The 20364-nt window shown below is 56.9% G+C and overlaps 1 protein-coding gene across 1 annotated transcript in view; it reads left to right on the top strand.

The window, feature by feature from the left end:
- Positions 1 to 20364, top strand: part of CHD5 (chromodomain helicase DNA binding protein 5) — a 111623-nt gene that overhangs the window by 53995 nt on the left and 37264 nt on the right. The window contains 18 exon segments of the mRNA XM_011981570.1: positions 3384 to 3521; positions 3611 to 3732; positions 4852 to 5025; positions 5397 to 5538; positions 5978 to 6109; positions 8793 to 8910; positions 10239 to 10363; positions 11477 to 11708; positions 11945 to 12055; positions 12338 to 12510; positions 13830 to 14004; positions 14618 to 14710; positions 14878 to 14966; positions 15258 to 15391; positions 15831 to 15975; positions 16382 to 16541; positions 19487 to 19566; positions 19822 to 19954. Coding sequence (XP_011836960.1) covers positions 3384 to 3521; positions 3611 to 3732; positions 4852 to 5025; positions 5397 to 5538; positions 5978 to 6109; positions 8793 to 8910; positions 10239 to 10363; positions 11477 to 11708; positions 11945 to 12055; positions 12338 to 12510; positions 13830 to 14004; positions 14618 to 14710; positions 14878 to 14966; positions 15258 to 15391; positions 15831 to 15975; positions 16382 to 16541; positions 19487 to 19566; positions 19822 to 19954 — 2476 coding nt within the window.

The raw sequence follows: 20364 nt of genomic DNA, 5'->3' as shown, positions 1-20364 counted from the left end.
TGAGATGGAGTCTCACTCCGTCACCAGGCTGGAGTGCGGTGGTGTGATCTCGGCTCACTGCAACCTCTGCCTCCCAGGTTCAAGCGATTCACCTGCCTCAGCCTCCCGAGTAGCTGGGACTACAGGTGCATCCCACCACACTCAGCCGCTTTTTGTATTTTTAGTAGAGACCAGGTTTCACATGTTGGCCAGGATGGTCTTGATCTCTTGACCTCATGATCTGCCTGCCTCAGCCTCCCAAAGTGCTGGGATTACAGGTGTGAGCTACCACGCCCAGCCCAGCCTCTGCATCTCTAAACACTCTCCACATTGAGGAGCGAGGACTTGCAGCCATTGGCCCCTAGAAAATGTCAGTGCTACAGCCTTGTTGGCTGGCGGATCCTCCCACATGCCCTCCGAGTCCCTTATGTCAGCCTCCTCCACTGTCTGCTGGCAGCCGTGGCTCTTAGAGATGCTCATAAACTGTTGAATGAGTGGATGAATCAATGATCCCACAGGTGACTTTGTAGATGGATGAGCCCCTGGTCATTAGACACAAAAAGAACCTCCCCTGAGCCATGCTGGGACCCTGCTGTGTGCCAGGCACTTCGCTGATTTGGCTCTTCTATTATATTTACTGTTTAATTATTTTATTGTTAAAAGTTGTGGTAAAATACACATAATGTAAAACTTACCATCCTAACCATTTTTAAGAGTACAGTTCAGCTGGGCATGGTGGTGTGCACCTGTGGTCCTAGCTACTTGGGAGGCTGAGGCAGGAGGATTGCCTGAGCCCAAGAGTTCGAGGCTGGAGTGCGCCATGATTGTGTCTGTGAACAGCTGTTGCACTCTTGCCTGGACAACATAGTGAGACTCTGTCTCTTAAAAAAAAAACAAAAAACAAAAAATAGTCAGGCACGGTGGCTCATGCCTGTGATCCCAGCACTTTGGGAGGCCAAGGCGGATGGATCACCTGTTTGGTCAGGAGTTTGAGACTAGCCTGGCCAACACGGTGAAACCCCATCTCTACTAAAAATACAAAAATTAGCCAGGCGTGCTGGCACACACCTGTAATCCCAGCTCCTCAGGAGGCTGAGGCAGGAGAATTGCTTGAACCTGGGAGGCAGAGGTTGCAGTGAGCCGAGGTCACGCCATTGCACTCCATCCTGGGCAACAAGAGCTAAATTCTATCTTAACAACAGCAACAACCAACCAAAAAAAAAAAAAAAAAAAAAACCAGTTCAATAGTGTTAAGTACATTCACATTGTTATGCAACCAATCTCCAGCACTCTTTTCATCTTGTAGGAAGGAAATTCTGTCCCCATTAAACATGAACATCCCCACCACCTCCAGCCTCTGGCAGCCACCAGTTTACTGTCTGTCTGCACGAGGTTCACTACTCTGGGTACTTCATATGAGTAGAATCGGGAAGCATCTGTCGTTTTGCGACTGGCTCATTTCACTGAGCAGAATGTCCTTGAGGTTCATGCATGTTGTAGCACGGGTCAGAATTTCCTTCCAAGGCTGGAGAACATTCCATCACGTGGATAGACCACGTTTTGTTGATCTGTTCATCTGGTGATGGGCACTTGAGTTGCTTCTGGCTTTTAGTGATCGTCTAGGAATATGGGTGTGCAAATACCCCTTTGGGTCCCTGCTTTCACTTCTTTTGGGTATACACCCAGGAGTGGAACTGCCGGATCATATGGTAATTCTATTTTTGATTTTTTGAGGAACAGACTTAGCTCTTTGAGTTCTCATCGCATTCTTCACCTAGATAGGCGAGGAGACCGAGGCTAAAAGATTGTGTGTAAACCCAGGTGCCATGTGTGGGCAAAGCCTGTGCTGCACAGCATCCTTGGCCCTCTCTGCTCTATCACAGGCATGTGGGCTGCTGGGAGAGGCAGGTTTGGTGCAGGACAGGACAGGCCTGCTTCACTGGGTGGAGGGGGGCCCAACGCAAAATGAAAATGCAGGGCTCGCAGGAAAACAGCTTTTTGCTTTCTTCTGTGGTCTCTCTGTCAACATGCCAAGGTATTTTACATTTGTTTTCTTTTTTTCGTTTTTTTTTTTTTTTGGAGACAGAGTCTCACTCTGTCACCCAGGCTAGAGTGCAGTGGTGTGATCTCGACTCACTGCAACCTCTGCCTCCTGGGTTCAAGTGATTCTCCTGCCTAAATTTGCATTTTAAAGTCGTGTTCCTTCAGGTGTGGGGATCCTCACCGGAAGAGTGCAGACCCTCACAGGCACCAGGCTCTGTCCTGGAACTTGGTGCATAAACCGTGTGTCTGGCTTCCCCTCCCCACTAGCACCCAGGCCCAGGCCCCCACCAGGGGGAGTAGGGGGACAGCGGTCACCAGGCAGGGGCAGGGGAGCAGGGGAATGAGAACCTGTCCCAGGGAGGCTCCACGTCTCCAGCATACACTCCACTGTCCCCTGGGATATTTGTTACAAAACACAAATTCAACAATAATTTGAAATTAATAATTTCAAATCAGCAACCTCAGGGCATTAAACCCCAAGTGCAGGGTCCGTTTCTCTGTTCATGTCTTGGCTCTGCCATTTATTAGCCACAGGGACCTGGGAGAGTGCTCCAGCCTGAGGCCCCGTGAGCTTTAAATGGGGATAAAAGGCCAGGTGCGGTGACTCATGCCTGTATTCCCAGTACATTGGGAGACTGAGGCAGGAGAATTGCTTGAGGCCAGGAGTTTGAAACCAGCCTGGTTAACATAGTGAGATCTCCTCTCTCCAAAAAACAAAAATAACCCTGGGGGCAGTGGGGGATAAAGGACACAGTTGAGCTCATGTTTTGTTCGGATGAGGTGAGAGCGGAAAGGAAGTAATAAGCCCGGAGCCAGGGCTGGTTGAGGTGGCTCATGCCTGTAATCCCAACGCTTTGGGAGGTCGAGGCGGGCAGTTCACTTGAGTTCAGAAGTTTGAGACCAGCTTTGGCAACATGGTGAAACCCTGTCTCTACAAAAATGCAAAAATTAGCTGGGTGTGGTAATGCGTGCCTGCGGTGCCAGCTACCTGGGAGGCTGAGGTGGGAGGATTGCTGGAGCCACCTCACCTGGGAGGTGGAGGTTGCAGTGAGCTGTGATCGTGCCACTGCAGTCCAGGCTGGGGGATGAGAGTAAGACCCTGTTTCACTGGTGGTGTTACGAGTGGAGGCCGTTTCTTCTCGTCCACACCACCCTCTCTCAGGGCTGTGCTCTGGGCCTCAGTTGATGCCCCTCTGCTTGGTGGCCAGCATCTGCCCCTCTGGTGCTAGGCTGGCCGGCCCAGGGCTCCCTGGAGCCTTTGTGTGTTCCTGTGCACACCTCCTTCTTGGCTCTTTGTCTCCTGGGACTGTGATCCGCTCTGCTCCCAGCTGTCTCCTCCCCAATGCCCCTCTTTTCTCCAGAAAGAAGTGCAGATCAAATTCCATGTGCTGCTCACCTCCTATGAGCTCATCACCATCGACCAGGCCATCCTGGGCTCCATTGAGTGGGCCTGCCTGGTGGTAGATGAGGCCCACCGCCTCAAGAACAACCAGTCCAAGGTAGGTGGCGCCGGCCGCCAGACCCTAGAGATGCCCAGGGCGAGGGGCTGCGCAGAGCCCCCTGATGGGCCCCCCTCTCCTCCCCTCAGTTTTTTAGGGTCTTAAACAGCTACAAGATTGATTACAAGCTGCTGCTGACAGGGACTCCCCTGCAGAACAACCTGGAGGAGCTGTTCCATCTCCTCAACTTCCTCACTCCAGAGAGGTTCAAGTGAGTCACCTGGATCCGGCCAGGGAGGTGGTGGTGGGGCTGGGGTGGCCCCAGTGAAGACAGATCAATAGCCCATCCTGGCTGTGAGACCTGCTCAGCCGTTCCTTCTTCATCAGTAAAAAGGGAGTGTTAGCGACGTCCCCGCTTTGACCTCCCGCAGAAGCAGCGTGTTGGGGTGGGTGGCGTGGGTACACGGGAGTGTTTGGTAAATATCAACCGCTGCTAATACCACGACTCTTCCTTAGCTCTGCCCTAGACCACCCAGGGCTCCTCCTGGACTACTGTCCCTGCCTGCACTCCCCTGGCAGGTTCCTTTCCCTCTGCTGAGACCCCAGTGACTCACATGGGCAACCGTGGGGGAGGCAGAGGCAAGCTCCCAGGTAGCCGGAACCCACTGCCCCAGCCTCCTCATCTTCACCTACCTCCACTTGCCTGCTCAGAATGGGGCGTTCAGGGTGCAGAGTGTCGATTGTGGAATCAGGAGATGTAGTTTTTTTTTTTTTTTTTTTTAAAGAAACAGTCTCACTCTGTCGCCCAGGCCAGAGTGCAGTGGCTTGATCTCAGTTCACTGCAACCTCCGCCTCCTGGGTTCAAGCCATTCTCCTGACTCAGCCTCCTGAGTAGCTGGGATTACAGGCATGTGTCACCATGCCCAACTAATTTTTGTATATTTTTAGTAGAGATGGGGTTTCACCATATTGGCCAGGCTGGTCTTGAACTCCCGACCTCAGGTGATCCGCCCATCTCGGCCTCCCAAAGTGTTGGGATTACAGGCGTGAGCCACCAGGAGATGTAGATTTGAGGGCAGGTTTTGGCAAAGCTGGACTGTATCAGCTTGGGCACTCATCAGACTCAGCTTCCTCCTCTATTATCTGGGTAATAGAGAGCTCCTGTCCTGGATGGTTTTGAGGATGGGAAGGTATCCAGGGTGGCTGAGGAAAAGAGGGCTGTAATGTGTAGAGGCGACAAGGCTTAGACAGAAATTGAGACGATACCCAGGGCAATGCCAGGGCTCTCTGGTTCACCAGCCAGCCAGCCTACATGGGCTGGGCGCTCTGCACCCTGCCTCCCCTGCCCCGGTCCTCTGCTCTTGGCTGTTATCCCAGCTTTTTGTTGCAGCAACCTGGAGGGCTTCCTGGAGGAGTTTGCTGACATCTCCAAGGAAGACCAAATCAAGAAGCTACATGACCTGCTGGGGCCGCACATGCTCAGGCGGCTCAAGGCTGACGTGTTCAAGAACATGCCGGCCAAGACTGAGCTCATCGTCCGGGTGGAGCTGAGTCAGATGCAGAAGTGAGTGGTGGGCTGAGTCTGGAGCAGCCTGTGCGTGCCCCTTCCCCTGGGCTGCTCTCCTGGGTCGCTTCCTCAGGTGGGTGGAGGGCTCTTCAGCCTCACTGAGGCCTGGGCTCATGCTTTGCATACACTTTCTTCGTGGGGCCTCTTCTCAGGTTTTAGTGACCAGCGTTTCGGCCGCCTGAGTGCTAGCAGTGTCCCCCAGTCACTTGCAGGGGGACTCCAGGCTGGTGGCTTCACCTCTTGGGGGTCCCTTGGGTCTCTCTATAAATGGGTGCTTGGCCACCAGCTTCCAGCCCCGCTGCAGAGCGGAGAGAGCCCTCTAGGAGGTGGGTCTGATCCAGCCTGCCTTTCCTCGTGCCCTGCTGCAGGAAGTACTACAAGTTCATCCTCACGCGGAACTTTGAGGCGCTGAACTCCAAGGGAGGCGGGAACCAAGTATCGCTGCTCAATATCATGATGGACTTGAAGAAGTGCTGCAACCACCCCTACCTCTTCCCTGTGGCTGCTGTGGTAGGTTTCCCTGGCCATCATGGCAGCTTCTTCATGGCCGCCATGGTAGGTGCCTGTGACTACTGTGGTAGGTTCCTGTGGCCGCTGTGGTAGGTTCCCCTGGCCATTGTGGCGATGCCGCCATGGTAGGTTTCCCTGGCCATCACGGAAGGTTGCCTGTGGCCACTCTGGAAGGTGCTGGGGAACTTAATGTGGAACCCGCTGCTGTGGTAGGGCTGGCACAGCTGTGAGCCCTGCCTGGGAACAGGGAGCCTGGAGCCAGGGCCATGGGACCCACAGTCTACCCCGCACTGTGGAGCCTGGCTCGGGTGTGGGCCTCATGTTCAGCAGGCAGACAGGCCATCACCCCATTGCTCGGCACCTGTCTGTTCCCTGCGGCCTCTTTGGTGCAGTCGGAGAGGGGAGCCCGCCAACGCCCCCCCTCCTGCTGTGTCTGCAGGAGGCCCCTGTCTTGCCCAATGGCTCCTACGATGGAAGCTCCCTGGTGAAGTCTTCAGGGAAGCTCATGCTGCTGCAGAAGATGCTGAAGAAACTGCGGGACGAGGGGCACCGTGTGCTCATCTTCTCCCAGGTGCGCTGCCCCTGCCCAGCCCCGCCACGGCTCCACACCCCACAGAGAGCATCCTGCCCTGATGTTTGGGGGCGCAAACTTGCTGGCACCCTTCAGGACCCAGTGCTGGTGCCATGCGGGTCACGTGACTGTGTGTCAGTGGTCACGCCCCCGTGCTCTGGCATGATGCAGCTGAGGAGCTCAGAGCACAGTTGCCATAAAGAGCAGCATCTACCCGCACCTGCCCTTCTGGTCTGCATAGCCAGGCTGGTAGACAGCCCCCTCCTCCCCTGCAGCTTGGTTTCTCATTAAGGTGGGGCCCCGGGGTATGGTTGGGAGGAACTCCTCTCTCCAGTAGGCCCTGAGGGGCCACTGGCACCTGGCTTGTTGGCTTGGAGGCAGGGCTGCAGGCTCAGGTGTGTTCATTTCTTTCTCCATCCCTTTGTTTGCGTCTGTCATAGTCAGGCTCTGTGCTGGCACATGGGTGCAGGGACCAGTGATCTAGTCCCTGTCCTCAAGCTGCTCAGTCTACTGTGGGAGACAGCTCAAGGAACAGGTACCTGACCCTGTGGTCAGCTCTGTGTTGGAGGCCATAGTGATGATCCTACAGGGTCATGGGGCTAAAAATGCTCCTCTTGTGGGCCGACTGAGCCAGGCCCCTTGCTCAAACCCAGAGTCTGGGCTATGGCTCCTTGTGCACAAACATCAACTGAAAGCAGCGTCCGCCGCCTGCAGCCCGGGTCACCCTGCTGGGCTGCTTCAGCGCAAAGAATACTGGAAAGCAGGGCAGGTGTGAGAGCAGCGGCCGAGCCGAGGAGTGGCTAGAGTGGAGATGGATCCACACCCCCCAGTACCTCGGTACGAACACGAGACGCAAGTCTGGTCAGAGGCCTTGAGATACCCAATAATGGGAACCACACAGCTTCCAGAAATGTGCACGTGGGGCAAGCGGCAGAGACGGGACCCTCCTGCCCAAAATGAGCCTGTGAACCCCAATTCCAAACCCATACAAAAGTGAATGCCGAGACATCCCCCAAAGCAATAAATAGAATCCAAGTAAGAAAATTGGGGCTGGGGCCAGGCGTGGTGGCTCATGCATGTAATCCCAGCACTTTGGGAGGCCAAGACGGGTGGATCATGAGGTTAGGAGATCGAGACCATCCTGGCTAACACGGTGAAACCCCGTCTCTACTAAAAATACAAAAAAAAAAAAATTAGCCGGGTACGGTAGCGGGTGCCTGTAGTCCCAGCTACACGGGAGGCTGAGGCAGGAGAATGGCGTGAATCCGGGAGGCGGAGCTTGCAGTGAGCAGAGATCCGGCCACTGCACTCCAGCCTGGGCTACAGAGTGAGACTCTGTCTCAAAAAAAAAAAAAGAAAAAAGAAAAAGAAAATAGGGGCTGGGTGCAGTGGCTCACCCTGTAATTCCAGCGACTTGGGAGGTTGAGGCAGGAGGATTGCTTGAGCCCAGGAGTTGAAGGTTGCAGTGAGCTATGATCTTGTCACTTCAGTCCAGTCTAAGGGACAGAGCAAGACCCTGTCTCTTGAGAGAGAGAGAGAGAGAGAAAGAATAGGATAGCCTGAAAAGACTTTATGTAGACGTGTTTAGTATCCTCAAAAATGATGAAGTAATTGACACCCTAAAATAAAGAAGAAATTAAGCAAAAGCAGGAAGAACTGAAATAGGAACAACTGGATAGAAACATGCATGAAATTGAGATAAAACATTTCAACAGACTGGACAGACTCTGAACACTGTTGAAGAGAACTTATTGATGAATTGGAACCCGGTGCTGAGGCATTTCCCCAGAATGCAGTGTACAGAGACAAAGATAAAACAGAGAGAACATGGAAGACACCTTGAGATGCTCCAACAATCATCCAATTGGAGTTGCAGAAAAAAGAGAAAAAATGGTGAAGAAGCTGGATTTGTTGAGAGTTTGCAGACCTGGAGAGAGATGTGAGGTCTCAGATCTGGAGTGCCTTCTGGAATACCAAGCAAGATAAATATAAATAAATGAATCCTTAGACACTTTAGAACCCCTAGGTACTTTAGACCTAGTACCTACAAAATAAGGGCAACCAGATCGTTCTCAGTCTTCTTAACAACAACAGGTGGCAGGGACCGTGGCAAAATCTCCAATGCACTGAGGGAAAATGTGTGCTGATAGTTTTATATCCAGCTAAACTCTCTCTCTCTCGAGAATAAAGGGAATTACGCGGGGTCATGGGAGCTTAGAAGGGACTGCTTTTCTTTTCTCATGGGGAGGATCGAAATCAGGGAAGACATTACAGAGGTGATGTTTGTGTTCCCTAGGCAGGAAGGGGGTGGGTATTCCGGAAAGAGAGTCAGGTAGTTTGGAATGACTGGGGGCTGTGAAGGAGCACTAGTCCAGCAGAGCCTTGAATACAGGGCAAGAAGATGGAGCTTAATTCTGTGTGCTGGGAGCAGGGGAGGCTCGTGTCAGAGCCCTGATTTAGGCAAGTGGCTGCGGGGCTGGGCAGGAGGATGGATTGGCTCCGCGGGGTGAGGTTGGAAGCTTCGTTCTTCCCCAGAGTCCTGAGTTGGGCCTGCCTGGGACCCAGCTGAGTCCCCACCTAGCAGGCGGCTCTCTCCCTCCCCTGGCTGTGGCGGGGTCCCTGCCCATGGCCCATGGGGTCCCTTGCTCCTTGGCAGTTCCTCACGTGCCCGTCTCACCTGCAGATGACCAAGATGCTGGACCTCCTGGAGGACTTCCTGGAGTACGAAGGCTACAAGTATGAGAGGATTGATGGTGGCATCACCGGCGGCCTCCGACAGGAGGCGATCGACAGATTCAACGGTACCCCCATCCCGCCCAAGGGTTCTGATTGAGACCCCTTTTTGGCCTCTTCTCCCAGGCCTGGTTCTTAGCCAGGCCACCCAGCCAATGGTGTGTAAGCAGAGCCCCACAAACAGCTGAAGACAGCAGGCCAGTCCCAGGCCCCTGAGCTTCCAGTGTTAAAAGGATTCCTCCCATGGAATCGGAGTTCTGAGGGGCCCAGCAGATAACACCTGCTGGGAATGGAGTTAGACAATGAGAAAGGCAGACGGGGGCCTCTAATATTGACACCAGGTAAGCCCCAGTTACAAGTGGTGTTGGACAGAGCCTGCCGTATGGCAAATGGTGGCAGGAGGTACAGAGATGCATGTGCTACCTGGGGCCACTTCCAGAGGCAGGAGAGAGTGAAACGGCCGGGCCACACACGATCAGGTTCTTCCCCCAGAGTCACCCACGCTTGGTCTTCCCTGGCTGGGAAGGAGAGACGAGGGCAGAGGCGAGGAGGGTCTTGCCAGTGGAGCTTCTCCTGTAGCAAAGGAAACTTCTGGAGTGGGAAGCAGTCAGCTGCAAGCTTCAGTAGCAAGTTTGCAGCAAATAGTAACAAGCTTTGTTTCCCTGGGGCATCAGCCCTTAGAAAGGGGCTGGACCACGCTCTCCAAACGCCCGAAGCAGTAATTCCTTTTGCACACTCGTGCCAGAGAGCCAGGAGGAATAGCAAGTTCAGAGTTTCCGGGTCTAGACGTGGCCCAGCCACATGTGGAAGCAGGAGTGGCTGAAGCCCTGGGTGTGCCGGGGGCCTGTTTGCAGCTCCAGTGGGGGCTGTGGTCAGTCCCAGGTCACTGAAGGGCCCCGAGAGGCTGAGAACCTGCCATCCTGTGACAGGGTTGCCCAGTGGGGTGGGACCCCAGGCCCCAGAGCTGTGCCCCTGAGTTTTCCCGGGCTGCCCTGGCAGCATCGGTGGGCTAAGGGAAGCCGGGGGTGGGAAGCTGGGGGGACATGGAGGACTGAGCTCTCTGGGCTCTGCTTGTACTTTGCTGGCGGCTTGCACTTTGTTTTTTGCTCATCTGGGCTTTGAAAATTGACCTCCTCGTTCTAGTGACCTCCCATTGGGCCAGGGCTCAGAGCACGCTGGGGGCTAAGTGGGCTTGGGCAGGCCTCCCCTCTGGCTCCCCTGAGTGCAGCTATGGCCACCTGTCTCTGCTGGGGTCTCCGGCTTTGTCCTTCTCTGCCAGGGACCTGTTGCTGCAGTTCCTTCCCTCTGTTCTCCCCGCCTCCTTTCTGCCACGCCCGTCTCCCCGCCCAAGGTACACCCCCACAAACACCCCCATCTGCTGGCCTCTCTTTTTCAGCCCCCGGGGCCCAGCAATTCTGCTTCCTCCTTTCAACCCGGGCAGGCGGCCTGGGCATCAACCTGGCCACAGCCGACACTGTCATCATCTACGACTCGGACTGGAACCCGCACAACGACATCCAGGTCTGTGCCGCTGCCACCCGTCACCCTCCCAGGGGGCCTCTCATCCCGGGCCTGAGGCAGGTTCTGTCCTTCATGCCCTCCTGGCCATGGCCCCCTCACCTACCCTGCTGCTGTGGGCCTCCGTCCCTTATGGAGTCTCGGCCCCAAGACGGGCCCTGGGAGTGAGTGGAAGCTCATCCCGCCAGCTCCGTCCTTGTCCGGAGGAGGAAACAGGCTTGGAGAGGGCAGGGAGAAGGCAGGGGAAGTGTCCCGGGGCGCACAGCAGTTCGTCGGGGCCTCTGATCTGGTCTTTCCCATCCTCAGGACCAAGGAGGGAGGCAGGAAGAGGGAGCCCGGGGACCCAGAGGGGCACCCATTTTGGAGGGGGCGGGGAGCAGAGAGTGGGGCCTGTGGGAGGTGAGTAGGGGAGGATGAGATAGTACAGGGGGCAGATGGGGCTGATAAGGAAGGATGGAAGGGCTGCGGGCGGAGGGGCTATGGGAATAGAGCCACCCTCGTGTCCCTGGCCACCCCTCTCGGGCACTGGGACACACACATTGAACGCTTACAAATGTAGGGGAACACATACAAATTGATGTCTCTCATTCACGCGTGTGCGCGCCCATGCACACGGATACACACGGCCACACCCAGGTCACCTCATGCAGGGCTGCACAGAGGCACGTCCTTGTATGATACTGGGCAGATTCAGCTCCTTGCTGCCCTCAGAAGGTGGCTGCGCGCCTCCAGCACATGGTCTTGTGGTCCCATTAGTGGTTCGCTCGCAGGGAAATGCAGCCTCCTCCTACCTCCGTATGGCCCCCATGAAGCTCTGTGTGGCTTCAGTTACACTCAGCACACTGGCCGTGTCATCCCTCCCACACTCTTGCACACCTGCAGTCCTGCCTGCTTCCACTGGCTGGGAGCTTTTCCACTCCAAACCCAGCCTGGCACCCAGGCTCGTGGGAGGCTCCGCAGTCAGGGAGGGAGCCCAGCTGCAGGGGTGTACGCACCACATGCCTTTGCCTACACAGTCATGCACCCCATTCCATGCTCTTGAGCTCATTGGTGTGACCCCTTCCATTGCCTGGAGCCCTGGGTGAGCCACAGGTGCTGAGGTGCAGGTCTCCCCAGGCCTTCAGCCGCGCCCACCGCATCGGCCAGAACAAGAAGGTGATGATCTACCGCTTCGTGACTCGGGCCTCAGTGGAGGAGCGCATTACGCAGGTGGCCAAGCGCAAGATGATGCTCACCCACCTGGTGGTGCGACCTGGTCTTGGCTCCAAGTCGGGGTCCATGACCAAGCAAGAGCTGGATGACATCCTCAAGTTCGGCACAGAGGAGCTCTTCAAAGACGACGTGGAGGGTGGGCCTCTGTTCCGAGGGAGCATGGCGGGGCCTGGGGTGGTCCCGCTGAGACACCTATCCAGGGCTTGCTGGGGTCCCTGCCCGCTCCAACACACAGCCTCTCTCCTGCACCCCCAACCTGTGTCTCCTGGCCAGGACAGCCCAGGGTGGTGTCTGCCCGCCAACCCTGCAGCCGTCTGTGCTCCTGCAGCCCTCTGTGCTCCTGCACCAGTGCTCTCCTCCTCTGTCTGACAGGCATGATGTCTCAGGGCCAGAGGCCGGTCACACCCATCCCTGATGTCCAGTCCTCCAAAGGGGGGAACTTGGCTGCCAGTGCAAAGAAGAAGCACGGCAGCACCCCGCCAGGTAGGGGTCAACCCAGCCTAGTCTCAGCTCCTCCTGCGGCCAGGTGGCTGTTCCTGCAGAGGAGAGGGCTTCCTCAACCCGCCCTCACTTGGGTGTCCTGGGACTGCCGGGTGGACGGGGAGCAGAGCTGTGACAGCGCGGTTTCCTCTGTCTGGTCACCACGCCTCTCAGCTGCAGCCCCTGGTGGGGATGGGAAGGGCCATTGTTCGGAGTCTGTTCCCGGGTCCCCGGGGCTGGATCAGGGCAGTCTTTGTCCCCGCACTGCACTTGCCTGCTCCCCAGGTGACAACAAGGATGTGGAGGACAGCAGTGTGATCCACTATGACGATGCGGCCATCTCTAAGCTGCTGGACCGGAACCAGGACGCTACAGACGACACGGAGCTACAGAACATGAACGAGTACCTGAGCTCCTTCAAGGTGGCGCAGTACGTGGTGCGCGAGGAGGACGGCGTGGTAAGGTCCCGGCCTGCCCTCCTTCCGCAGCCCCGCCCTCCAATGCGCCCACACCTTCCACTGTGACCCCGCCCTCCTGCCACAGCCAGCCCGGAAAGCTGCGACCCCGCGCTCCAGCCTCAGCCCCCTCCTCCAGCCGCAGCCCCGCCCTCCCTGCTGTGGCCCCGAACTCCTGCCTTAGCGCCCCCTGCTGTGACCCCGCACTCCAGGGTGTGCTCCGCTCTCCAACCACGTGCTCAGCCGTCCCTGCCGGGGCCCTGTTGCCCCACCTGTGGGCTCAGGACTAGGCATAGCAGTGAGGGAAGGGACGGAGGCAGTGCTGAGGGCAGTACAACTACATGGACCGGCCACTGCCCTTGCACACATCAGCCGCCTGCTCCGTGGCATCATCCCGGCTCCAGTCCAGCTTCCCCACTCTCTGAAGTGCAAGCTGATCTGCCACCCCGTTGCGCAGAGCCCTGTGCCCAGAGTCTGGTTTCAGTCCCTACCCGGCTACGCCCTCCCACCCCTTCCTCAGGGCCTGCATCTCGGCCCTGCACCTGGACCACCAACATTCCAGAACGCCCTACACTTTTTTTTTCTTGAAATAGAGTCTCGCTCTGTCGCCCAGGCTGGAGTGCAGTGGCACAATATCGGCTCACTGCAACCAACGCCTCCCAGGTTTAAGTGATTCTCGTGCCTCAGCCTCACAAGTATCTGGGATTACTGGCGTGCACCACCACACCCATCTAATTTTTGTGTTTTTAGTAGAGACAGGACTTCGCCATGTTGGCCAGGCTGGTCTCGAACTCCTGACCTCAGGTGATCCACCTGCCTCGGCCTCCCAAAGTTCTGGGATTACAGGAATGAGCCACCATGCCTAGTCTGCCCCACGCTTTTCTCCCTTCTCCAGCAGGCAAAGCCCGTCTGTCCCCGAGGGGCTCCTTGTGGGTCTGTCCTGGGGGCCTTTCCTTTTCCTCCTCTGCTCCCCAGCCCTCCTGCAGACCCAGTGAGCCCATGACCTTTCCCTTTGAAACCAGGAGCCTCCTGAGGGCAGGCACGGGAGCTTATTCAACTCAGTACCCCAGTCCTTGGCCCGAGGCCAGGAAATACTTGCTTTGTGAATGGATGAATGAATAAATGATTGACTGGATAGGGGCAGGGAGAGGAAGGTCAGCTAGGGCTGGGGTGATCAGAGAAGGCTTCCTGGAGTAGGCAGGCTATCCCATTAATCCTTGAGCCCCAAGGGGGCAAAGGGCAGGTCAGGTGGAGGCAGTCTGAGGCTTCCGGGAGGGCAGAGATGGCCGCTCCTATGGAGCCTGTGGTGCTGGCTTCCCCAGGAGGAGGTGGAGCGGGAAATCATCAAGCAGGAGGAGAACGTGGACCCCGACTACTGGGAGAAGCTGCTGCGGCACCATTACGAGCAGCAGCAGGAGGACCTGGCCCGCAACCTGGGCAAGGGCAAGCGCATCCGCAAGCAGGTCAACTACAACGACGCCTCCCAGGAGGACCAGGGTGCGTGCCCGGAGGGAGGGACTGGTGCCCCTTGCCCAGAGGTGGAGGGTAGGGCAGGATTCTGTCAGGGCATCCCTGTGCAGAACCCCCGGGAGGTGCGGGCTGGGAGAGCTGGGCGAGTGTGGCAGGAGGGATGGTGCCCCATACCCAGAGGCGGAGGGCGGGGCAGGATTCTGTCGGGGCATCCCTGTGCAGGACACCCCCGGAGGTGTGGGCCAGGAACGCTGGGTGGCGCTGGTTGGAGCTGGGAGGCAGCTTTTTGGAGGAAAGGGGACTGGGGGCAGGTGCAGAGGTGTTGGGTGTTTGGGGGAACAAGGTGTGGCATCAGTTCAGTGACTTGACCGCTGCTCGTGACGTGGCCTTGGGCAAGCCCCATGTCCACAGAACAGTGCAGTACGTGTAATGTGTGGGTACACATAACCCTTAGTGTATCATGTGGTGGTGCTGGGATTATTAAATGAACCCACAGGAAGTAGGTGGGCCATTGTCATTGTCACTGCTGTCTTACGGAGCTGGGGTGCAGTGGCTCGGCATGGCCCTGGGCATGCTTGAACTTGAGGGTGGGCTTTGCTTGTACAGCTCACTCCATGCCTCTCTGTCTGGCCCTCTGCAGAGTGGCAGGATGAGCTCTCCGATAACCAGTCAGAATATTCCATTGGCTCCGAGGATGAGGACGAGGACTTTGAAGAGAGGCCAGAAGGGCAGAGTGAGTCTCAGTGTTAGTGATCTGGGCTACTGCTGAGGCCACGTCAGGGGAGCTGATGGCAGCAGGGGCGGGGCTGGTCTGGGGTGCCGCTGTCCTTGGGGGTCAGAAGAGGGGGGTCAGGAATCTCTGGGCTCCCATCTGAGGAGCTGTGACGGGCTGCTCCCCAGGTGGACGACGGCAATCCCGGAGGCAGCTGAAGAGTGACAGGGACAAACCCCTGCCCCCGCTTCTCGCCCGAGTTGGTGGCAACATTGAGGTGGGGCCTGTCTGTTCCCGCACCTCTTTCTGCCCCCGCTTCCTGCTGCCCCTGGGGTATGGAGGAGGGCTGGGACACTGCCCAGGGTCTCATGCCAGGTAGAGGCGGGGCTGGGACAGAACTTGGTCTGGTCTTTGCCGTCAGGGTCCTGCCCCAGGTGGAGGCCCCTGCCTTCTCTGTGCCCCCTCCCTGCCTTCTCTTCCTCCCATGCTTTTCTTCCCCCATCCCAGAATCCTCCGCCCCCACCCTGTCTCTGTCCTGGGCTCATACTCCCGCTCTCCGCCCGCCCAGGTGCTGGGCTTCAACGCCCGACAGCGGAAGGCCTTCCTGAACGCCATCATGCGCTGGGGCATGCCCCCCCAGGACGCCTTCAACTCCCACTGGCTGGTGCGGGACCTTCGAGGGAAGAGCGAGAAGGAGTTTAGGTAAAGGGGCTAGGTGGTGGCCCAGGGTGTGGCCACCTGTCCCTGAGTAGGGCAGGGTCCTGCGGGGGAGCCCTACGGAGGGCAGCATTTGCTCCCACCAGGATGAGGCCGTCTGGAAAGTTCACTGCCATTTGGTCTTTGGGTGGCTGGAGTCCTGGTGCCGGGCAGGGCTGTTTTACAGAAACCACTGACCAGTTGGTTTGGACCAGTGGGTATTATGGCAGCGAGGAAGATCCCGGTCACCCAGGGCCAGGGCTGTCCTAGGAGTTCCCCTTGCCAGGGAGGCCCTCTCTGTCCTTTCCCGGGCCTGGCCCAGGCCTGACTGGGAGCGGGGTGATGGCTGATGATCATCCAGAAGTCCCCCGGGGTCCCGCCTGCCCTCTCAGAGAGTTCTTGCCGGCCCCCCACTCCCTGAGCCCCAGTCCCCCCGCCACCCCAGAGCCTATGTGTCCCTCTTCATGCGGCACCTGTGTGAGCCGGGGGCGGACGGTGCGGAGACCTTCGCAGACGGTGTGCCCCGGGAGGGCCTCTCCAGGCAGCACGTGCTGACGCGCATCGGGGTCATGTCACTAGTTAGGAAGAAGGTGGGTGAGTAGCTCTCTGTAGGGCCCTTCCTGGTGGCTGCCTGGGCTCCTGCTGCTGTCCCTTGGGGGTCAGTGGTCAGAAAACAAGTGCCTGTCTCAGGCCACATAGCCGCCCAGGGTCTGAGTCAGGCCAGAGGGACTGACCTGGAAAGCCTTTCTGGGTGAGGGGCCTGTGGGGTGGAGGTCAGGATGGTGGATTACGTACAGTGGGAGGACACACGGGGTAGGAGGGTGGGCAGGGGAGCTTGTGGTCAGGGGGGGCCTGGCTTGGCCTGCCTTGGGCGGCAGCAGCAGCTACCTCAAGCCTGTGACACCTTCAGCCGCCCGGCTGCCCTGAGGCTCTTAGGGCTGAGCTGCCACCACTGCCCTCCCTCTTTCCCTCCCACCTTCCCTCCCACCACCCCAGGTTCAGGAGTTTGAGCATGTCAACGGGAAGTACAGCACCCCAGACTTGATCCCTGAGGGGCCCGAGGGCAAGAAGCCAGGCGAGGTGATCTCCTCGGACCCCAACACACCAGTGCCCGCCAGCCCTGCCCACCTCCCGCCAGCCCCGCTGAGCCTGCCAGGTCTGTGGGCTGGGCGGGCCGGGGAGGGCACCGGGGTCATGGAAAGTGGCAAGGTCACAGCAACCCCCTAGTCTAACCCACACCCCACAGAAGACGGCCTCTCCTTCCCCCAAAGCCTCTGTTTGCTGAAATGTCACTCTCCAGAGAGTTTTTCATTTTAATGACAGTTCTGAGATATAATTTATATACCTACTGCAAAATTCACTCTTGAAAAACTGGCTGGGCCCAGTGGCTAACACCTGTAATGCTAGCACTTTAGGAGGCCGAGGCGGGAGGATCACCTGAGCTCAGGAGTTTGAGACCAACGTGGCCAACATGTTGAAACCCCATCTCCACTAAAAATACAAAAGATTAGCTGAGTGTGGTGGCATGTGCCTGTAATCTCAGCTACTCGGGAGGCTGAGGCAGGAGAATCCCTTGAACCTGGGAAGCGGAGGTTGCAGTGAGCCAAGATCACACCACTGCACTCCAGCCTGGGGGGACAGAGCAAGACTCCATCTAAAAAAAAAAAAAAAACGTACTATTCAGTGATTTCTAGTATATTTGCAGGATGTACAACCATTGCCACTGGCTAAGGCTGGAATGTTTTCATTCCCCTGAAAAAGAAACCCTGTACCCATTAGCAGCCACTGCCTATCCCCCGACCCCAGGCCTGAGCAGCCACTAACCCACTAACCTGCTTCCTGTCTCGGGATTTCACAATGCTGGGTGTTTCATGCGTACGGCACCACACAGTGCGTGAGGCTTTGTGTCTGGCTTCCGTCGCTCAGCCTGGGGTTCCAGGTTCATCCACATTGCAGTGTGCATCAGTGCTTCAGTCATTCTGCCTTATGGCTGATAATGTTTTCTTTTTCTTTTTCTTTCTTTTTTTCTTTTGAGACGGAGTTTCGCTCTTTTTTCTTTTCTTTTTTTTTGGAGTCTCGCTCTGTCGCCCAGGCTGGAGTGCAGTGGTACGATCTTGGCTCACTGCAAGCTCCGCCTCCCGGGTTCATGCCATTCTCTGCATCAGCCTCCCGAGTAGCTGGGACTACAGGCGCCTGCCACCACGCCCGGCTAACTTTTTGTATCTTTAGTAGAGACGGGATTTCACCGTAGCCAGGATGGTCTCGATCTCCTGATGTTGTGATCCGCCTGCCTCGGCCTCCCAAAGTGCTGGGATTACAGGCGTGAGCCACAGCGCCTGGCAGAGTTTCGCTCTTGTTGTCTAGGCTGGAGCGCAATGGCGTGATCTCGGCTCGCTGGAACCTCTGCCGCCCAGGTTCAAGCCATCCTGCCTCAGCTTCCTGAGTAGCTGGGATTACAGGTGCCTGCCACCACCCGGCTAATTTTTGTATTTTTAGTAGAGATGGGGTTTCGCCATGTTGCCCAGGCTGGTCTTGAACTCCTGACCTCAGGTGATCCGCCTGTCTCGGCCTCCCAAAGTGCTGGGATTACAGGCGTGAGCCACAGCGCCTGGCAGAGTTTCGCTCTTGTTGTCTAGGCTGGAGCGCAATGGCGTGATCTCGGCTCGCTGGAACCTCTGCCGCCCAGGTTCAAGCCATCCTGCCTCAGCTTCCTGAGTAGCTGGGATTACAGGTGCCTGCCACCACCCGGCTAATTTTTGTATTTTTAGTAGAGATGGGGTTTCGCCATGTTGCCCAGGCTGGTCTTGAACTCCTGACCTCAGGTGATCCACCTACCTCGGCCTCCCAATGTGTTGGGATTACAGGCATGAGCCACTGCGCCTGGCTGGTGACGTTTTCTTGTATGGATTTACTGCATTTTGCTTATCCATTGCTCTGTCGATAGATTTTGGGTTGTTTCTACTTTTTGGCTACTGTGAATAATGCTGATGTATTTCACTTTTTTGTGTGGACCTAGGTTTTGAGTTCTTTTGGGCAGATATCTAGGAATGGAATTGCTGGGCCATGTGATAACTCTGTTTTCCCTTTTGAGAAACTACTAGACTGTTTTCGAAGTAGCTGTACCATTTTATGTTCCTGCTGGTATTGTGCGAGAGTCCCAGGTTCTCCACGTCATCAGCAGTACTTGTTCTCTGCCTTCATGATTCTAGCTGTCCTGGGAGCGTGAGGTGGTGTCTCACTCTGGTTCTGATTGGCATTTCCCTGGGCCAAGGACGTTGAGTGTGGTTTCTTGTGCTTATTGGCTATTTGTAGACTTGTAGAAATGTCTTTTCAGATGCTTTGCACACTTAATTGGGTCATTTGTGCCCAAGTGTCTCTTTGGTGATCTAGGTGTTTATTTGGGTGAAGCAAATGCCTGTTAAATACCTGGTCCCTCAGTTGGGCCTCACAGGCCTGGGGCGGACATAGCTGTCCCCCTCGTGGTGGGTGAGGCCAGGCCCTGAGAAGCTGCGCCTCCAAGCACAAGGGAGCCTTTGGAGGTGGACACATCTTGGTTTGCTTCTTGGCTTTGGCCTGAACTCTGTCTAACCTTGGGCGAGTCACCTAACTTCCGTGAGCCTCCACTGTCCCAGCTGTGCCCACCTCCCAGGGCTTCTCAGAGCCGCATAAGTGACCAGCACTTTGCAGTGTGTTGGCGGCTGACTTGGCAGGGAGGAAACTCACACCCTCTCCAGTGGCACACAGCCAGCCAGCCTGCCCGAAAGCTAGGACCAGACCAGGCGGCGTGGCTCCCAATCTGGGCCTCCGTCTGCCTCACTTCCCTGCCTCCAGATGAGCAGCCACTGCTGTGTGGGGCCCTGTCCCGACAGCCCCTCACTTTGGTCTCACTGGGTTCAAGGGCCTCCAAACATTACTAAGTCATAGGCCTGGCCTGGCCTCTCTGACTTAGCCAGGGATCCTGCCTGTCTCTCCTGGAGGTGCTTGGCTGCAATGGAGCCTCCTGAAGGCCAAGCCCCACCTCTCCTCTCTGCCACCCCACTCCCTGCCCTACCCCTTCCCGTCTGAGCCCACCTGTCTTACCTCTTTCCCTTGATCTTTCAGACAAAATGGAAGCACAGCTGGGCTACATGGATGAGAAGGACCCGGGGATGCAGAAGCCAAAGAAGCCCCTAGAAGTCCAGGTGTGGAACGTGCTGGTGTCTGGGTCTGTGGTGTATGTGGGGTGGAGGTTGGGTCTGGGGACCTTCTCAGGCCCTGCACAGCAAGGTGGAACCCAGGCCTCCTGGCTCCCTTTTCGGGGCTCTGAGTCCGGAGGAGCAGACTGGGAACAAGCAACGGGAGCCAGGAGACTGGGTTCGCAGCCCAGCGCACATTCCCCGCCCTCTGTTCCTGGTAAGGCCCCAGGCCCTGCAGTTCTCCTGGCTTCCCCTCTGCAGGCCCTTCCAGCTGCCTTGGACAGAGTGGAGGGCGAGGACAAGCACGAGAGCCCAGCCAGCAAGGAGAGAGCCCGAGAGGAGCGGCCAGAGGAGACGGAGAAGGCCCCGCCCTCCCCGGAGCAGCTGCTGAGAGGTTGGGCTTCCTGCAGTCTACCCACCCCAGTGCCATGTCTGGCCTCAGCAGGCCTGGGTTCAGAGAAGGGCAGGTGGCTGTACTTCAGCTCATTTCTGCCTGGCAGAGAGGTAGACTCCAGCCCTGTGCAGGCCCCCTGGTGAGGGGAGGCCAGGAGCTCAGGCCTCTATATATGGACTTAATGGACTTTAACTTTTTTTTTTTTTTTTTAGGAGAAAGGGTTTCACTCTGTCACCGAGGCTGGAATGCTGTGGTATGATCTCGGCTCACTGCAGCCTCCGCCTCCCGGGTTCAAGTAATTCTTGTGCCTCAGTCTCCCCAGTAGCTGGGACAACAGGCGTGCACCACCACACCCAGCTAATTTTATTTTTAGTAGAGACGGGGTTTCATCATGTTGGCCAGGATGGTCT

Source organism: Mandrillus leucophaeus, unplaced genomic scaffold (genome assembly GCF_000951045.1).
Source record: "Mandrillus leucophaeus isolate KB7577 unplaced genomic scaffold, Mleu.le_1.0 Scaffold105, whole genome shotgun sequence".
NCBI lineage: Eukaryota > Metazoa > Chordata > Mammalia > Primates > Cercopithecidae > Mandrillus > Mandrillus leucophaeus.
Note: the sequence above shows the minus strand (reverse complement) of the source record. Positions and strands in the feature narration are given on the sequence as shown.